A 19,981-nucleotide genomic window follows, 5' to 3' on the forward strand; every position below is an offset into this window, starting at 1 on the left:
TTGATGGCTCTCTCTGTCAAAAAGGTTCCTGACCCCTGCTTTAAAGTCTATTTTTCATATTTTGTGTCCTTTCAGACTTCACAATAAAAGAAGAGAACATGAACGACGAGCTGATTTGCCCCAAATGCCAACGCATATTCAAAATGCGCTCCCACCTAGAAGAGCACCTCCTCTCCCATTTTTCCGACGCCCAATGCCCCTCCTGCGAGCGCTCCTTCGCCACCCGAAGCAAATTACGCTTACACCAACTCCGCAAAGACTGCCAAAAAACCCAACATTCCCCCAAACCCGCCCCCCACCGCCACCTGTTGGCGATCCGCGGCGACGCCACCAAAGAAGAACCCACCCGTCGCCGCTACCCGTGCTTCATTTGCGGCAAAAGCTTCGGTCAAAGCGGGTCGCTAAAGTCCCACATGATAGCCCACCGTGTCCGGACCCCCAAAACTAGCGTTCACTGCTTCTACGAAAGTTGCGTTTTCCGGAGTCATTTACGCCGAGCTCACGTTCGGCATTTTGAGGCGGTGCACGGGATAGAAGGAGTGGGGTGTTCCTATCAATCCTGCGTGGCGGTTTTTCCCACCATGGCCCATATGGAGGTGCACTTCAAGAGTCACATGACGTACCATTGCGCCCAGTGCGATTTCGCCTGCTCCAGTAAATCCTTCCTGGTCCAGCATCAACGCAAAGGCCACAAGGGAAGCGAGGCGCAGGCCTGCAAGTTTTGCCACTACGTCACTTTCAACCCGATGGAACTCAAGAGGCACGAGTGGCATCGGCACGCCGGCGAGAAAAAACATGGCTGTGAGCAGTGTAGCTACGTGACATCCAACAAAAGGGCTTTGGCTCGACACATGCTGACACACACAGGTGAGGATCTATGTTCCCTTTTAAGTTTTCTTGTAAAACATGCTGTAAAACATATAAAAAAATATTTACTGCGCGCCATATGATTGCTGCTGCGCAGAGAAGACGAGAGTAGTGCGCAATTGGAAATTAGGGAAATTTTTCACATTTATTGACTGTATATTAACCAAAGTGTATGTATTGTTGACTTTTGCAAGGCACGCACAGACATGGCTGACAGAGTTGAATCAACCTGGGTTTCTGTGGGTGGGGAGGGGGGAGCTTTTCCCCTCACGCTACCTGGCACCGACCGACCGAGCTGAGAGAGTTTGAACCAGCGGGGGTTGGGCTGCAAGACACACCTGACTGCAATCCACTGATTGCACTTGCAGGACACTTAGTATTGTGGAAAGCTTTCCAGGTTGAAACCAATGCACCCCCCACACTCACTTTTGCCCTTATTATAGTTTGCCCAGCACTATTAAATGAACACCAAGTCTTATGATGGCCCACATTTGAAATAGGTCTTATGATAAGGTTTTGTATTTTTTTATTATTTTTTTTTATAAATGTTACACCATAACTCTTCTTTATTATACTAAGACTAGGCGTTCATTTAATAAGGCTGAGCAAACTATAATAATGGCAAAAAAGTGAGTGTGGGGGGTGCATTGGTTTCAACCTGGAAAGCTTTGCACAATACTAAGTGTCCTGCAAGTGCAATCAATGGATTGCAGTCAGGTGCGTCTCGCAGCCCAACCCCCGCTGGTACGAACTCTGTCAGCTCGGTCGGTCGGTCAGTGCCAGGTAGCGTGAGGGGAAAAGCTCCCCATCCCCCCTCCCCACCCACAGCGACCCAACCCCCGTTGATTCAACTCCGTCAGCCATGTCTGTGCGAGGCTGGCAAAAGTCAACAATGTATACACTTTGGTTAATATACAGTCAAGAAATGTCAAAGAAAATGATTGTTCCCACCATATTATTTTTTATAGATCTAAAACAATATTTAGTTGAGCTTTTTTTTTTAAATATATTTTTAGATTTTACAAAATGATTTTTGAACCAAAATACAGAAAAAAATGATTAATAAATTACAATTATCTTAGCTGGAATTTGCTCCAGGGACCTATGTGAGATTAATGTTTGGAGAAAATGATGTTTTTTATTTTGTCTTTCAAGGTGAGAAGCCCTACCAATGCGAGTTGTGTGACTTCCGATGCCGAGACGAGACGTATCTCCCCAAACATATGCTCACCCACTCGGGCGAGAGGAACTTTTTGTGCGAAGAATGCGGCTACGTCACCAAGTGGAAACACTCCCTCAACGTCCACATGAGGAAACATGGAAAAGATCTCAGGTATATATATTTTTCTCCCGTGTTGAACCCTTTTGCTTTACAGCTTTCTATTCTCCTTCCTGACGTTTATAACAATTGCAGACCCATAAGCGTCTTTACACGTAGAAAAAACACTCCCCTTGTCAAAAGTGCGATCAATTTCTTTACTGTCACATCACAACATGCCATTTCTTCATTGGTGAAGTGTCTTTTACCTTTTATTTTCAAGCCCCCCGACGCCCCGCAAAGTTTCCGCACCCTTGGTGTATATCGGCCGGAAGCTCAAGCGCAAGAGGAAGTTTATGACCCTCTTCGAGAAAGTAAAGATCCTCGACTTGCTTCGCCAGGGCGCCAAATTTTCCGCCGTGGCACGTACTTACAAAATGAGCGAATCCACCATTCGTTCCATCAAGAAGGAAGAAGACAACATCCGGAGTACCTTGGCTATAAATAACTCTCAAACCTTAAAGAGGGTCTTCACTTCTCGGAATAAACACATAGTGAGGATGGAGTCGGCTTTGGTTCGTTGGATCCACGATTGCCGGAAGAAGAAAATCCCTTTGGATACCAACATTATGAGGAATAAAGCCCGAATACTCTATCAGGAATTCGCGGGGGTTAGTGATCTGGTGGAGAAATCCGGTAACGAGGCCCCCCAACCGGGCCCCTCCAAGGAACCAGTGGAGTTTCTTGCCAGCAAGGGATGGTTCGATCGTTTCAAGAAGAGATACCAGCTTAAAAAGGTCTCGCCCCATTGGGAGTCCGCCTCCGCCGACGTAGCGGCAGCCCAGAAGTACCCAGAAACCTTCAAATCGCTCATCCAAGAAAACGACTACAAGCCCGAGCAAGTCTTCAACGTCCGAGAAACCGGTTTGTTCTGGAAGAACCTACCGGCAAGGGTGTTCGGGACTAAATCGGAAGTCCTGCCCCCTGGATTGAAGGGGCATAACGATCGAGTGATGTTAATCATGTGTGGGAACGCTGCCGGTTTCTTGATGAAACCAGCGTTAGTCCACAAAATTGCAAACCCTCGGTGTCTGAAATTTAAGGACAAGAACTTGTTACCCGTCTTCTGGATGCAGAGTTCTAAGGTGACCGCCACTAAGACCCTACTGACCGAGTGGTTCCTGGAAAGTTTCATACCTCAGGCCAAATCGTACCTATCCGAAAAGGGATTGGATTTTCGCATCTGCCTGATGATGGATAACGCCGATGGACATCCGCTCGATTTGTCCTACGAGGGAGTCCAGATCGAGGTCCTACCAACTGACGTTCAACCTCTGGCTCAAGGACTCATTCGAACCTTCAAGACTCTCTATACCCGGTTCACCATGCAATATATCGCCGACACTTGTGGCGCCGATGAGAAAATTACCGCCGTGGAGGCCTGGAAAAAATTTAACATAGCCACGTCTCTTGAAGTCATCCACACGTGTCTGGAGGAGTTAAAACCGGAGACCCTGAAGTCCTGTTGGGAGAACCTGTGGCCGGAATGCGCCCAGAACTGCAAAGGATTCTCTCCTCAGGAGGTCCGAGATCTGGCGGTAGCTATTGCCATCCATCTGGCCAAGTGTTTGGGAGGCGGGGGTGCCGGAACCCTGGACCCCAAGGACTTGAACGACCTCCTGGAGACCAGCTCGGATCCAAAGGTGGATGACAACATGGTGGATTTCACGCCATCGCTTGCCGAGGAGGCGGAACAAGAAGTGGAAGAACTAGAAGCCGAAGAACAAGAATATGTCCAATCACAGGACGATAATACAAATGAAGGGTTGTCCTACCAAAGACTGTCAACGATCGTCAAAACTGCTCGAGACCTCCAAGGAATGGCAGACGCTTGGGATCCCAGTATGGTTCGAGCTTTGCAGATCAAGACTACTATTGATGGTGCCATGAAGACCTACAAGAACTTGCTCACCAACATGAACCAGCAAGCACCCGTCAATCAAGATACACCAGGTTCCATGTCCCCCCAAGAACCACCCGAGTACGCAGATCTACTTTCACTACTCCCTCCAGAAACACCCGATGGAAATGTGTCCTATGGAGACTTTTAACCATTGACTCCAATAGAAACTTTTTCGTTAATTGGGTCAAAAACCCTTTACAAATCATGCGTTTTTGTAAGAATCCTAAGAAATTCTGCTACTTTTTTTGCCCTGTGATTGGCTGGCAAGCAATTCCGAGTTCCCCCTTGCCCACAGTCTACTGGGATAGTCTCCAGCACCCTCGCAAATGTTTATTTTGGAGTTACTAAGAAGTCGTGACCATTTTTTTTTACTAAAAAAAAATCCTTTAAATGGATTTTGCTCCATGCTACAAACATGGTTCTTGGGGAATTCCTGCAAAACTGAAGTACTGTTAATTTCAAAGTTTTTACATAATATTTGACCCCCAAAATGCATCTAAGCGTTAAATTATCTACTTTTTTTCTGTGCAGTGCACGACAAATCATTGTAGTTATTTTCATAGTCAAGCAAAGCCAATTTATTATCATCATATTTACTCAAGTGTCTTTTATACTGGTAAGTAACTGGACAGTAAGTAAAGTTTGTTAATAAGATGCAGAAATGTCATTATTTAGACCATACTGTTTACTCTCTGTAATTCAGATAGTTATGCTATTATTACACTTTACCTTTGGACTTTTTATGTTTTGCCAATAGGGTTTTGTGTGTGTTTTTTGTTGTTGTTGTTGTATTTACAACATTTCGGATACACTATTAGAATCATTTTTTAAATACACCAAAATGATCATTTACATGAAGATTTTCAGTAGTTTAAATATGTACTCAAATTTATTGGTAGATCATTTCTTTTGCAGAAAATCTTGACCAGAAATAACTAAATTAATCTGAGTTTAAGAAACTTCTCCAGAATCTCCTAAATTAGACCCTATTGAGAATTTATTTTTGAAGGAGTTTGAAAAGGGTAAATAACCCCTTGAAGTGACAAAAAAAATTACAAAGTTTAATTGTTTAAAAGTCTTAAATTATGATCAGTATCCGATCCAGTTGTAAATACCTCAAATGCTTTCCATCCATTATCTGTTATTCCTCTAGTTTGTTTTCAATCTACAATAGCAAACATAAAGAAATTGGTCCGACACATTTTTTATTTCCAGAGGGGAGTGTATACTGTACAAAACTTGGGTTGATTAAACCACCCCCAAAAAAACCAAGAAGACTGACAACCTACACCAAGGACTAAAGACTGAAATTAGACATCAACTACAAACTTACATATTTGTTCATAAACATGAATATAAATATGTTCCTTCATATGTGCTGTCACTTCTTAAATAAATCAAGAATTGAACAAAAATGAGCGAACCAAAACCAGCCGTATCCTGATTCCGAAAAGGTAACCGAATCCACCTACTTATTAAATCCTAACGATCAAAACTGCTATTTTTAAAAAATATATTCATTGCCTTGAGTATGTTCACTTTGTTTTAGGTACGGTTGCGATGAGTGTTCATATCGCTGTCATCGCTTGGACCAGCTCAAGAGCCACAAAGTCCGCCACCAGGCCAAAACCCTCATGTGCGAAATCTGCGCCTACGCCTGCAAACGTCCGGCCGAACTTCGCCATCACATGTTGATCAAACATTCTGTCGAAGGACATCCGGCCTCGGCACACAAATGCCGATACTGTTCGTACACCACGTCTTTCAAGCAAGCCCTTCAAAACCACGAGAACTGTAAACACACTCGACTGAAGCAGTACCATTGCGCCCTCTGTCTTTATTCCTCGTTCAGTGGTGTTAGCCTATTCCTGCACAAGAAGAAAGCTCACGGATACCTGCCCGGCGACAAAGCCTGGCTGGAGAATTATGTAGCAAAGGAGAAGGAAAGGAACTTAAAGAACATGCTACTGGTTCAGGAGAGTTCCGAGAAGACCACCAAAGAATGCGTTCGAATGAAACAGACCCTCCCTGAAGCTTCAGTTGAACAAATTGCTAGCGTAGCTCATTCCCAAGCCGTGCCGTCTTTGGATGCTAATCAAATCCTGATGAACGAAGGTCTGTCAGATGGTCTTCAACCTGAACCCAGTCCAGAGTATTGCACTCTCGTTCTAACCACATTGACCCCTGAAGGTGAAACAAGCCCTTTACCAATCGTTGACTCCGCCTCTAACGTCTTAGCCTCTAACACCAATACTAATTCCGCTAAAGAAGAGTCCAGAACCAGTCCTCAAGACCGAAGCCAAAGAAGTCCATATAACCCCAACAAAACGATTCCAGATACTCCACCGGAGAAGAATCCGATCCCAGGACTTGATCCCAATACGCATCCTTCCAAAAAAGTTGAAATCCCAAGTCCAACCGCTGATCAAAACAATTCCAGTTGCCAAAAACGAAAAAAACATGTCCAAAAAGTTGGAGATGAACCACAAATTCTGGAGGGTCCTAAGTCAGTTCCTTTCAGTGGATCTGACGTTAGACTGGAAGAAAAGCAGGAGAACACCAATCCAATCCAGATCCCTATTTACACATCTAAGCCAAAGCCTTTAGCTAAAACACAAATTGTTGCACAAGAACGGCGACGCAAGGCACGAAATCCAATTAGCTCCGCCTCTCCACACTCCTGCCATTACTGTCCTTTCACCACCACCAGACGTTACCGCCTTGAAGCCCATGAATCCCTTCACACGGGAACTGGGCGCCACGCTTGCGGCGTCTGCGACAAAACCTTCGGCGCGGCGACCAAGCTGCGACAACACGAGGCGCGAACCCATCGCGGTGAGCCGACCTTGCCTTGCCTGCTTTGCGACTACCACGCATACACGGCGGACGATGTGAGGCGCCACGCTCGGAGGTGCCACGAGGCCAATTCCGATCAACATTGCCTCGATTGCCAGGCTCGTTTCAGTTCCAAAGCCGCCTTGAGGAACCACCGTCAAAGAGCGCATCCGACCTATGACCTGAATGACCCTGGCGAGTCCACACGTAGCAAACAACAACGTAGCAAACATGGCCAAACTTTGGGGGTGGAAACTAGTAAAGGAACCCACCTGGCGCAGAACCTTCTCGACCAATCGTCCTTAGACCAAGTGCTACAACACGGGAACTCCAAGACGGCTTGTCGGCACCCTCGCAAACGTTTGTACGAATGCCCAGATTGCAAGTACTCGACAGCCAACAAGCAAAAGATGACCTGGCACCTTCGTATTCACACGGGTGAAAAGCCGTACCGTTGTGAGCGTTGTAGCTACGCCTGTGTCGACCCCTCCAGGCTAAAGGTAAGCTTCAAGTTCCCATTTGTAAATGGATAAGCTGAAATCTCCATGCTTTTCCTTCTTGAAGCTTCACATGAGGGTTCACCAAGATGAGAAGAAGTACCTTTGTCCTGAATGTGGCTACAAATGCAAGTGGGCCACTCAGCTCAAGTATCACATGACCAAGCATACAGGTGAGAACCGAGTGGGGGGAAAAAATTGGATTTGATTTACCGTATTTTCTCGCATATAAGTCGCATCTGTGTATAAGCCTCACCCTTAAAATAGCCTTAAAATCATTGAATTTTATAATTTCTTTAATTTAAGACACCCCATTATTCACAATTGCGTATGCCTCGAGTCGGCCAGGTTATGCTCCAGCACCCCTCATGACCCTTGTCATGGATTAGCGGTTTTGGAAATGTCTAAATCAAGGGTGTCAGACTCGGGTTGGTTTGTGGACCATTTTAGATATAATAATTAGATTTTTTTTTTTTATTATAACTGGATTAAAAGAACTGGATCAAAATCCCTGAATATTCAGGTTTTTTTTATAGATCTAAAACAATGTTTATTTTAGCTTTTTTTCATATATTTCTAGATTTTACAAAATTAGTTTTGAACTAAAAAAAAACAGAAAAAAAATGATTTAAAAAAAATGACAATTATTGATTTAAAAGGGTGAAAATCATGAAATTTTACATACATCTATACTCTTCATTTGAATTTGATCCTAAAACAGAAAGTCAACACTCATGATTAACTTTCCCGGGCCACACAAAATTATGCGGCGGCCCCGATTTGGCCCCCGGGCCTTCACTTTGACACATATGCTCTAAATGAACAATATCTACATAAAACCAATCTAATCAAAATTCTCTTCACCAGGAGAAAAGCGCTACACATGCAACCAATGCGAATACCGCACCAACCGAGCAGACGCCCTGCGCGCCCATCAAACTACGCGCCACTGCGACGTACGCGCCTACGTCTGCGAAGAATGCGGCAAAGCCTTCAAGAGCAACTTCATCCTGAAAACCCACCAACGACAACATGGCGAGCGCCCCCATTACTCGTGTGGCATCTGCCACAAGGCCTTCCGCTGGCCCGCCGGCCTTCGCCATCACTTCCTCTCGCACGGCAATCGGTTGCCATTTGGCTGTCGCCAATGTCCGTACAGAGCCAAACAGAGGTTTCAAGTCGTGAAACATTTAAAGAGACATCACCCAGGAACGTCCGCGGACCAGGGGGTGCTGAAGGACTCGGATGTGGGTGTCCTCACGCTCCGGGAGGCCATGAGAGGAGAACCGGATCAGACCGAATCAGGAGAGGAGGCCAAAAAATGAGAAATGAAGAGGACTCTGCAAACTGTGAGTTGACCAATATTACCAATAATATTCATTTTGAAACACGTTTTTTTATGTGGGTAAGAAGTATTTTACTGTCATGTTAGTTTTCTTAGAAAGTGGCGATTTTTATGGCGTATTTTCTGTCTATTTTTTATTTTTACTGTTAATAAATAAGATGCACATTGTCATACAAGTGTATTGACATTTGATGCATAGAATAACATTTCCATAATACCTGAATTGTACACAACAAGCCCAGTGTACTCGGGAAAAGTCCATAAAACTCATTTACCAGGTTCAAAAAGCAAGATATTAATACCAATTTGGAATATTTAAGGTAGGAAACCAAAGGATGCAGTAGAATGGCCCATAATTGTAGCATTAAGCAATTTGTATAAAATAGAACCAGCATTCATTTTCAGATTTCAGACGTCAAATATTTTTAGCCACATTTGTCATGTCCCAAAATAATGCCGCTTTACTTTGACCAAATCATGCAGGTTTTAAAATGTACTGTACACAAGGAAATGTTCATGATATGCTAAATGTACTACACAATATATTAACACTTTTTCATGGACAAACATGATATACAAACAATAGATATATTCCATTTTTTTTCACTTCCAGTTCATTAGACATGTTTTTTTGTTGTCTAATTTGACCCTCTTATATTTAATTTTATGTGGGTTTCGAAATACTGACATTAACAAAAAGTGAAGCAGGAGGAATGGCCGTTCCGTCTTTGGAAAGTAGATGAATGTGTCGATATCCTACAACACATACAACAAAACTATTATTACTACATTGTTTCTATTGTACTATGATAGTTTTCTCTTACTGCTTACCTGATTGGATGCATGTAAAAGGGATGGTATATTGTCCAATGAAATCATTCCAAGATGTCTTGTCATAATCTTCCACCACAAAGCGAACCAGGGCCAGGTCGGGGGTATGGATGAAAAAATTCAGCGTTTGATTCCAAACTGGATTGAATCCTGATAGGAAAGATCAACACAATTCTTCATCTTCTTCTTCTGCATCATTTCCATTTCAATCATCCCTCTCTTACCATTGTTGTTTACATGACTGGTCTCCTCCTTCGCCAAGTCCTCCTGAACTCCATAAACTTCCACCCTAACCAAAGGGTCTACAATAGAACCCTCTTTCTGGTTCACTTTAGGAAGCTGTTGTCCACTTATCACCTAAACCAGATCATAACAATTATCAACAATCCAAATCAGCCCAAAGAAAATTTCCCCTTCACCTGGATTGATAAACGTAGCGGGGTATAGCCTGGCTGTTCTTCGGGTTTTTCCGGATCGAATGCTAAGCGGTTATCTCTCATAAAAGTGGGTTTTAGCACGTAGCCGCAACTAGCATTCTGTGCAAAGAGTCCATCGTTTAGGTCCATTTCCAGGCCGGCTGTCTGAAAGTTGAGAGCCACTTTGGGCAAAAAGGGACCTTTATCATCTGGATTTTAGTAAAAATTCTTGTCCTTACCAATTTGGCATCCCACGTTCCATAATTCCGTCGGATTGTAATTTGAGGAGTCAGTCCGGAGTCCACTTGGGTAAATCCTGCTGAGTTGTTTTACGTTATGTCGGACAAAGTCTTCTCCTGTAGACAAATGTCATGTATAAAGTAGAAATTCAAGCGGTTTTCGTTCACTATTTTTTGATACCTGATTCCTTAGCAAGTCTTTTGGCTTTTGACTCTGAAAACGAGGACATCTCGTTACATTTGATGTGTAAAGAGTTGCCTTTAAAACCACGGAAGTGGACGCTTTTGCAGTAAACCACCAGGTCGGATAATTCCCGGGAAAGATTGGATTTGGGTTTTGGAACCTAGAAAAACAAAAAATACTGGTTTGTCTAAAAAATCTGACAAATGAAATGATCCCAAAGTCGAAGCTGATATTTTGGACCAAGTTTTACCTTGTCTTGGTGTTGTAGGGTTTCAGCATGAAGTTCTTTTTCTCCAGCTTGACCGTTAGCCAAGTCTTCTTCTTCGCTAAAATCATCGGTTAGCGTTCCATCGTGGGATCCCTCTGAGCCGCTGATTTTCTTGGCTTTCAACAAAACTTTTCTCTTGAGCTCCTTTACATGTGGAAAAAACGCTATCATTAGTGCAGGCCTCTGAAATGTGAATAGTTGGGTGTACTCTCTAGAGGACACCTGGTCTAGATGCACTTAACTGTCTTCTGTAGACATTAAAATACATTGATGTTTGCTAAGTGCTAATGTAAAGTTGTCTATGCGGCTATATTTTTCTAGCAAACATCATCAGGATTTTGCCTGAAGCTATTATTTAAAGATAAAAGGTTGAGGACACATTGTCATTTGTTGAATACAGGTTTTTTGTTTTGATTCTTTTTCAAATATTCCCCTTTAACTGTTTTTTTTATCGATATAACGAGCAGGGGGGACTGGGAAAGCTTGTTTAGAACCAAAAATTAATTGTTGCGCTGTTAAAAAAAATATCTTTCGAAAAAATTGGGTGTTTAATGAATAAAAGATTGAATTTACACACTTAGAAAAGGTGAAGAAATTCAATTACTCGTCTATTAGAATCCGGCAACCATTTCTGGTCACCACAAAAAAATTCAATTCTCTAACTTGCACGGTTTGGACAAACGTAGCGAGAGAATCTTAACATACACACATAAATTATGCTTTATAAGCATTATATAAAAGCCTTGGAATGCTGAAACTGTTAAGTTAAAGTATAACGTAATGGAAACCAAAAAACTGTACATTTTTCTTTGTTTTCCTTAAAAATGGACAGAAATTCTTGGGTTACCTTGCACAAAGCATAGCATATACCCAAAACAAAGTTGATATATTGATTAATTCAGGACATAGAACTAAATTTCTGTCTACCAGTGTGTTAAGAAATGACTAATGACTGACAACAATAATAACAGTGACTGTACCATTGGTGAGGGTAGACACTGAGAGGTGGTCTGCCTTCCAGGGGGGTCCAAAACATTCCTGAGCAGCATATCACCCAAAATTTTGCTCAAGTGTCGAGCCATAACCGTCTGTTGTTCTACACTGCAGTGGTTTTCCAGTGATAAGATGAGCGGGAATTCAGAAGCCTAGCAAGAAAAGTCAAAATTACACTTGTTATAACCTAATATTTCTCTTCACATGTATACTACACGGATACCGCTTCTTACTATGAAGGCGTATTCCTTCAGCGTTGCAATAATGTCCTTGAAGAGGATTTTAGAGGTAAAGGTATGGCCGTGGTACACTACCGGCTCTCCATCGCTGCCATCCCAGCAGTCCACCTCTACACAGCGACAGCCTCTCTTCAGGGCCCTGTTTTAACCAAAAATTGAGAATAGTAGTCTTGTTTTATGCTGTAGTTGCTGTTAAAGTTCAAATGTAGAAGTTGAATTGGTTGTTGTGTGCAGGTTAAAGTCCTAAAGACCCATAGATTGACTCAAATGGAGAAAAGACAAGACTAGATCAATGTTATGTGTTATAACCAGAAGGTCTCACTGGATGTAGGCCTCCAGGCTACTTTGGCCTCGTAGTTGGTCTTCCATCAGGTAGGTGTTGTGGGATGAGGAGATGTAGTAGTGGCTTAGTGGTTGGCTCATGTCCTGGTAGAGAGGTAGCTTTTCGGGATCGAACATGGAACCCTCTGAGGAACACAAGTACATCTGGAATCCGTCTAGTGACATGGTGCCGTTCTTCTTAGCTGCAAAAGATGAGATCACCATTCAGAAGTTAGTAATGTACACACAAGTGTGCCGTTAGGAATTGTCCCTAAAACTCTTGTTTAGCATTGCTGACCAGTTCCCGATGGGTCGTAGCGCTCCATGATTTCCTTGGCATGTCGCCCGCTGTTTTCTCCTTCCTGCTGTTCCACATTTAGGAAGTTCTCCAACTCATCCAGCATTAAAGTCTCTCCATCTCCAGAGTAGTCCTGGAATACCCTCCATACTTCGTCCCTCTGGGTCAGCATCTTGTAGAAGACTACAAACTCCTGTAGTCCTAAAGAGTCGCTCTGTGATTGGTCAGCCATCTAAAACAGAACAGAAGATGTGGATAGCACGTTTGAGGAGCGAAAAACTATTTCCAAAACGTACCGTGAAGAGATAGAAAGCATGTTCCTCGTTCATGTCCACGTTCATCATCTTCAACAGTGTCCGTACTTCTTTGAAGTTCATCTTCCCGTCTTTGTTTTTGTCGGCTTTGTGGAACCAGTCTTGGATCCATCTTAGCGGTAGCTCAGGGAAACATGGATGGGAAAAAATGAAATGTATCTTAAAGGCATAACCCACTGAAGGATACTGATCCAGTCTCTGCTTCTCGTCCATGGTTTGAGCCTTGTGAATGAGTTTGCGGAATCCCCTTATCCAGGCTCGAGCCTCCGCCGGGGTCTCGGCTACGAGGTCCAGGTTGCCTTGGCGACCGTGAAACACCAAGGTGAAACAGAGGTTGGCTGGGAACTCGTCTGAGATGCTCTGTAAGACCTCCGAGTGGTGGCCCTCACGGACTACCTCCACTTCACTTACTGAGACTGGGAAGAGAGGAGAGTGTAGGGAGCGTCAATAAATTGTTGGCTTTGGGGAAGGTTTCTAGTGTAGGGAGCGTCAATAAATTGGTGTCTTTGGGGAGCGTTTCTAGTGTAGGGAACGTCAATAAATTGTTGGCTTCAGGAAAAGTTTACAAGCTGTTGTTCCTCTTGTGGAATCTCATTTTAAAGTTCTACTCGTCCACAATTCACAAAATAATTGACTTGAAGAAGTTGTTCTTGTGTATGAGGGCCGATTAAGTCAGTTGTGGACTTTTTGGTGCCTGTGTTGCCTGTAGGTGATGCATAGTGAAGGTTTAAGGATTGTGATTGGGAACTCACAAGTGGATTGGCCTCCTCCAATCCATCGGGACTTGTACCAGATCCTCAGACCGTCCTCCAGGAGTCGGAAATGCCGTTGCTTTTTCCAGTTGTGGGATTTGACCTTTCTCAAAGTGGACCCTGCCAGCATGACACGGATGTCAGGGTCATCTTGAAGACCTGCCGGGAAGAAGCATTCATTCAAATCTTGTCTTATCCTGAAAATGATTGGAGCAATCTGAATCAGGCACTCACGTGAACCTTGAGTCTCCATTTTGTTAGCCCTCACTCATACCAATGGAAATGTTCCCGCTGAAAGTACAAGAGTTATTCCACTTGTTTGAAGACATTGCAGTAGACAGTATAAAGTAGACATGGGCAAACTACGGCCCGCGGGCCACATCCGGCCCGCTAGGCTTTTTAATCCGGCCCGCCGACGTTGTCTAATATTTTTTCCCCCCAAGATGGCGCCGTCACGTAGAAGCCAGTGTCAGTAGGTGTGTCCACTCTTTGTTTTTAGTGTTTTAAAGCCCCTCTATCTTTTTTTAAATGACTAATATTTCTTAATACATTCATTTACTTACTTTTGTTTTGTACTTTATACTTTTGACTTAAATGATGAGTATGTTAATACTTAAGTCCTTTTTTTGTGTATGTACTGTTAACGGATGCACTTTTTTATATGTATCGTATCTAGTGCTGACCCCACCCATCTGTCAACTAATCCTGAGTCTACGCTGCCCAAGATATCCTATCTCTTCAATGGTGTCCTGAAAAAAAACTGATTTGCCTTTGCTTTCAAAAGAGCAAAAAAAACACCATTTCTCACTCCAGCTATTTTTTGACCGCAACAACAAAAATCTCCATTTTAAAAAAATGAGACAATTCCACCCACAATCCACAAACTTTTTAAGTGCTAAGGTTAATTATTCACTAATTTGGTCTTAAAGGGTCCGTGTGAGCTGTAAACAAAGCCACCACTGTGGACTTTTTTATTACTATCATTTTTTTTTTGGCCTTTTGAGTGAAAAATGTTTTAGATCGCCACTAAAGTCAAATGAGTCATTAGCCCTCGGGGAAGTTCACAAACCACGCGTGCAAAGAGACGTCTGGACAGTTGGAATTGGGGAATTAACCATACAAATGACCTCTGTTTTCTTGGTTTTTGTTGATTTTTTTTTTGGTGACATTATAGCTATTTTTGTCAGAATTTGCGATGACCTATTTTAGAATAGAGGGAAAAAAGGGTGAAGCTTCTAGTTGGGGGGTTGTCACTATTATTATCTTTTTGTTGTTGTTTATGTGATGGCATGGTTCTTCTGGTCGGCACTGGTCTGTTGGTTTTCTTTAAAAAAATCTTTCTTCTTCATCCAATCAGCTTTCATTAATGATTGTGGTGACCGTTAGCCAGCAGGAAATATTCCCAGCCATGACATTGCTATTTTTTAAAACCATTTCTCCGCTTTGAGATGCGATTGAGAGACAAAATATGATATTTTTTAGTCATATCTGAGTTAAAAAATGAGATGTCATGCCAAATTTATTGTCATTCATTTTCCATCTCCTAACACATTTTGACAGTCGAGCTCTAAACAACCGACACGACCTAGAAAAATATAAAAATCCATAATCTGGCACAAATCCATTAAAAAAAATTGCAAACCGTCAAATTGTGCCAGTGCACACTTCCCCAGTCATTTGCTGCAGACTGTAAATTAGAAGCAGACGCTATAAATACGTGACATCATCACAGCCTGAGAACCTCCCCCTTTACACATAAATAAATATAAATCAATCCAAAAAGAAGCCTATATATTTTAGTATTTCCTAAGAATAAAATGTTTGATTTACCAGATATTTCTGATGTCCAGACGCTGTCAATTTACAGCCGAGCCACCGCTAACGACCTCCACGTCCCTGGAGATGGGGGGATGGGCTCCATGCATTGTGGGCAGACCCAGAAATGGTTCAGACTATCTGTGAGGACGCTTCCCGTCCTCAGATGCCTTGCTTTATGGATGCCGGGCGGTCGGTATCTGTGGTGCGATTAAGCAGTGAGAGTTCCCGTGATGAAATGTGTCTGGGTTAAATCCTTACTGGCTGGAGGAGCTCCGCCTTCTCCTTTTTAATCCTTCCTTCCCTTTTGCGGCCCCTCCCTTTTCTCAGTGCATCCTGTGCTTCCTTGGCTAATTTTACCCCATGTGTGGGTAACTGTGGTAGACGCTTTGGAGGAGAATTGGCAATAATTACAAGAGGCACTTTAGTGTAAAATGGCTTTTTTTTAGCAGATTTGGGTCTTATATTGTTTTGATGTGAACCATTCTTGGATGTTTTTAGCTGTTTTTAGATTATTAAACCGTTTTGAGACCCTAAATCAAGGGGTGGGCAAAGTTTTGGGCCCGGGGGCCACATTGAGTTTAAAGATTTGACGCAAGATGGGCGGGGTCAGCACAAGATAGGATACATGTAAAAAAGTGCATCCGTTAACAGTACATATGAAACATAAACAGAAAAAAAGGACTAAAGTATTAACATACTCATCACTTATCATTAAAGTAGAAAGTACAAAGTAAAGTAAGTAATTTATTTTCTAAACATTGCATTTTTCTATAGATTTAAGACATCTGTCATATGTTCCTGCTTCATTCATGGGAAAGTGTACATTGCAGTCTTTAACAGGGAATGCCAACACTTTATCTAATTGCGACCCATCAATTGTGACAGACAGGCAATCCATTTGTTGTGAAAGGCTGGCTGGCAGTAAACTATCATTTTTCAGACTGGAATGGGGTGTCCTTTTGGTTGTTAATGATCACTGTTAGCGCTATCAGTCCAAACAGATTAGTCGTCAATAGAAGGGAATGATTTAACCACAGAAAAGCAGGATTGGAATGTTGTGTACTGTGCTTTGACAAGGCTCCGAGGTTGTAATTTGTGGCTTTTATGATCTTCGCTGTCCTTTAGGTTGGTAGTCTTCTTATGTTAAAATTGTAGCGGTCACAGAAATGCACTCTATTGTGCATCTTTTATTTTTTCATTCGTTGGGTTGTTATTGCAAATGAATTGGATCAAATGTGTATTAATTGAACTGTTAAAAGGAGCTTTTCTTTTTAATTGTGAAGAATGTACGTCCCCTTTAAGTCATGCAAAACAATGGTGTGCTCAGTCTACTATGCCTAATGCACTGCAATATTGACAGGTTGTATAACTGCCTTCTCCTAAAAGGGAATTTGGCAGGAACACAGCACAAGTACTCAGGAAGTTAGTATGCGAGTACATTTCTCCTTTCAAATGCATTTTGTCAGAGAGTAATGGAAGCTATACGGCAAAAAGAAGGTCCACTAATGTAATGCAAATGTAATTAATTATCGAAATGCACCAAATGTAATTCAGATATTGATCAAAAACAACCTTTTTACTTGAAAATTTTAACATTCTTCATGTAGCATATTTATTTGGGGAAAAAAACAAAAACAAGTGGGTTTGCAAAGTTTTTATTAATCTGAAAATGAACAATATCATTGTTTGTGTCTTTTTTGTGTCTTCCAGACTAGAAACTGCAGAAAAATGAGGCGCAAAACCTTTACAAAAAGCTGGCAGTCCTTCATGTGCCTGAGATTGACATCTGCCAATAACATCCGTACTGAAGGTATTTACAGTTTTCCATGTTTTGGTAAAAAAAAAAAAAAACAACCAAAAGGGTCCATGTACTTAACCGTAACTGAATTATTTCATATATGGTACACAGAATGTAGTCAGGCTATTTTCTGGCCATAAATTAGCTCACGGATATCTATTTCATAGCCCCAAATGAGTCAATTTTGACCAAAAAAATGGTTAGAAAGCAAAGGTGAATGTGTAAATAATAAAATGTGACCCAATTACTTACACAAAATTAAACTGGATTTAATGTGATGGAGCCCTTTACTATGTGGACAATCTTAGCACCAAATTTTTGGGAAGTAAAAAAAAAAAGGCAAAAAGTAGAAATGACTTGGTCGTGGATGTTACTGCGGTGCCAGTGGAATGCCGCGGGCGTCGGTCACTTGGCCTTCTTGGAGGTTTTTTACCAACTGGGCCAGCCAGCGCTTGGTGGTGGTGTCGTCTTTCAGTACCTGGGCGAAGGTGCTGTCCTTCAGTTGGTCGGGTAGACACTGGCGGAGGGCTTCTCTGGCTCTGGACAGAAGAAACAACCATGTTTTTGTTCAGTTAATAGTACAGTCATACCTCTACTTATGAATGCCTCGAGGTACAAAAGTTTCAGGTTACAAAAATGTTAATGTGCCAATGAGTGACTTGAGATATAAAAAAATCAAAGTTTTTGACCAATTTTAAAGGGTTTAGTTGGTAGTTTTGTGAGGACTGTGATACAAATTAGAAAATTGACATATAATGTACACCTACTTACGAAAAAAAGACTTGGAACCAATTAATTTTGTAAGTAGATCTACTTTTTAAGGGGAGGACGATATTTTTTAATTTTTTTTTTTATCACCAGAGCTCTTAATTTGACAGGCCGACAATTTTAAGGTGGCCTAAAAGCAACGTCATTTTGTCCAGAACTATCTTCCACTCTTAACTGACATTATCTAACGTCTCTATTGCAGGAATGTCATGTCAACAAGCCCAGAACTCCTGACCTACCTGAGATTGTCCGAAAGGCGCAGGTAGCATCGAACCACGTGTTTCAGCAGCCGTGCAGAAGGCTCTTTGGACAACTGCAAAACCATTTTGCCCTAAACAGACAAAACGCAACAACATGAGATGGGCGTGGCCTAACTGCGGACATAAGTAGTGAGCGGCACTTACGAGGATCATGGCCACGTGGGAGAAACGCTCGTATGTCTGGCAGATGTAAGCCAGCCCTGTGTCGTCCAACAGTATCTTCTGTAAGATGAATGTCGCAACCTGGAGGACACAAAATGGAGACGTGAGTAACAACAAACAAACACACACAAACATCCGACTACACTTGAGGACGTTTTGTTACCGTTTTTGAGAGTTCGCTCCCAGACTCCATAATACGGAGACATAACGGGATAATTTCAGTCGTTAGGAGGAAGTTGATCACTTCTTGCTCGTCCGTTTTGACCAAAGCGCCTGTAGGGAGGATGGTAATATTGTTTAGGAATGTACACAAATAAGGTAGCCGATGCAAATAAGAAACTACGTACCGATTACGCCGAGGCTTGTGAGCCGCAGGTACTCGAATGGCCGTGTTTTGCTGACAGTATGTAGAAAAGGGTAAAGAAAGAGGGGGATGTGGGCTGCGAGAAAGGCTGACCTAGTGGGGTGTGAGAATAAGTTATTGTATATTTTTAAATGAAATGAATTTAACATAACAGTTAAATATAATATTACCTTGTTTCTGGGTGGGAGGCAACACACTGAAGAAGCGCTAAGGCATTGCACACTCTGTTAGACTGGTGGGCCGTCAGTGTTGGTGGATTTATAGATGGATAAATGTTCACTATTTCCTAAAATGAGACGTGATGAGACATATTGGCAATGATTGACAGATAAGATTTAGGGATTAATACCTGTAAAAGTGCAGCAATGGTGCCACAGGAGTGCCAGAGCATGGGTGCCAGATCAGGGACAGATTCCCGTTTTTTGCTGAGCTCCAGCAAGGCGTTTTCCCGCGTTTCTGGGCTGGACAATTCATTGATCCATTGATAAATCTTCTCTCGGTCAACCTGGGCCAAGGCCGTAACGTTGGTGACTGCCTGGGAAATGAAATATAATATACGTGAATTCAAATTATTTGGCAACACTGCGAAGTCATCGTTGCATTAAATAAACAACAAAAATTGGATTCCTTTGTTCATAGGCATACTATCAGTGTGCAGTGATATTTTTCACAATGTAAAATATTTGCACAAACGCATTGAAGATTGAAAAGAACCGTTTTAAAGTGGTATATTTGCGCAATACTTCTGTGGTGATAAGGTCACGTTGCTATGGATGGACATGGAATAATATATAGCTAAGGGAGAGTTAAGTAAATATTTAAGGTATATACGTACGGCTCCTGTTGCCAGCATTCTCACGAGCTCCGTGGGGAATCCTTTAGAAAGTGAATTTAAACAGTCTCGGTGATTTAAGTTGGTTCAACTGCTCAGGTTAGCAGCAGCTAGCAGATAATGTCTCACACAGGGCGCCTTTTGTAACTACATTACAAAGAGCTGAATGTAACGGGACTACAACTATTAAAACAACACGATTTTCCAAGTTTTAGCGCACCGCAATGACTAACAATAACAGACTTTGCGTTTTCGGCGCACAAAAAAAACGCAAACTCTGGTTTTGCTTTGCCAAATTCGAGTAAGTAAAATCTCGCGAGATGATAAGTGACGTCAGCAAACCATGCACACTTGCGTCA

General features: G+C 42.3%; 4 protein-coding genes across 4 annotated transcripts; 2 read left to right on the forward strand and 2 right to left on the reverse strand.

Annotated features, from left to right (window-relative positions):
• Positions 1-79: 79 nt before the first annotated feature.
• Positions 80-5,751, forward strand: LOC144204163 (uncharacterized). Its single transcript, XM_077727968.1, has 4 exons — positions 80-867; positions 2,023-2,200; positions 2,409-5,542; positions 5,638-5,751. Exons 1-3 carry the CDS (start codon positions 99-101, stop codon positions 4,234-4,236), a joined length of 2,775 nt encoding a protein of 924 aa, XP_077584094.1. The 5' UTR covers positions 80-98; the 3' UTR covers positions 4,237-5,542; positions 5,638-5,751.
• On the forward strand, positions 5,723-18,521 carry znf142 (zinc finger protein 142). Its single transcript, XM_077727511.1, has 5 exons — positions 5,723-7,423; positions 7,488-7,593; positions 8,288-8,769; positions 17,149-17,248; positions 18,207-18,521. The coding sequence occupies exons 1-3, from the start codon at positions 5,723-5,725 to the stop codon at positions 8,743-8,745; spliced, it is 2,265 nt and encodes a 754-aa protein (XP_077583637.1). The 3' UTR covers positions 8,746-8,769; positions 17,149-17,248; positions 18,207-18,521.
• On the reverse strand, positions 8,881-13,932 carry plcd4a (phospholipase C, delta 4a). Its single transcript, XM_077727975.1, has 15 exons — positions 13,855-13,932; positions 13,621-13,779; positions 13,056-13,284; positions 12,851-12,980; positions 12,555-12,786; positions 12,258-12,459; positions 11,930-12,074; positions 11,684-11,848; positions 10,686-10,847; positions 10,433-10,595; positions 10,252-10,368; positions 10,016-10,194; positions 9,821-9,953; positions 9,597-9,746; positions 8,881-9,521 (listed from the first exon to the last, which is right to left on the reverse strand). Exons 1-15 carry the CDS (start codon positions 13,871-13,873, stop codon positions 9,430-9,432), a joined length of 2,277 nt encoding a protein of 758 aa, XP_077584101.1. The 5' UTR covers positions 13,874-13,932; the 3' UTR covers positions 8,881-9,429.
• cnot9 (CCR4-NOT transcription complex subunit 9) lies at positions 17,078-19,956 on the reverse strand. The gene is made up of 8 exons (XM_077727970.1): positions 19,626-19,956; positions 19,140-19,325; positions 18,961-19,076; positions 18,774-18,883; positions 18,590-18,699; positions 18,409-18,507; positions 18,244-18,335; positions 17,078-17,775 (listed from the first exon to the last, which is right to left on the reverse strand). The coding sequence occupies exons 1-8, from the start codon at positions 19,641-19,643 to the stop codon at positions 17,607-17,609; spliced, it is 900 nt and encodes a 299-aa protein (XP_077584096.1). The 5' UTR covers positions 19,644-19,956; the 3' UTR covers positions 17,078-17,606.
• Positions 19,957-19,981: the final 25 nt, after the last annotated feature.

Source organism: Stigmatopora nigra, chromosome 11, assembly GCF_051989575.1.
Source record: "Stigmatopora nigra isolate UIUO_SnigA chromosome 11, RoL_Snig_1.1, whole genome shotgun sequence".
Taxonomy (NCBI): domain Eukaryota; kingdom Metazoa; phylum Chordata; class Actinopteri; order Syngnathiformes; family Syngnathidae; genus Stigmatopora; species Stigmatopora nigra.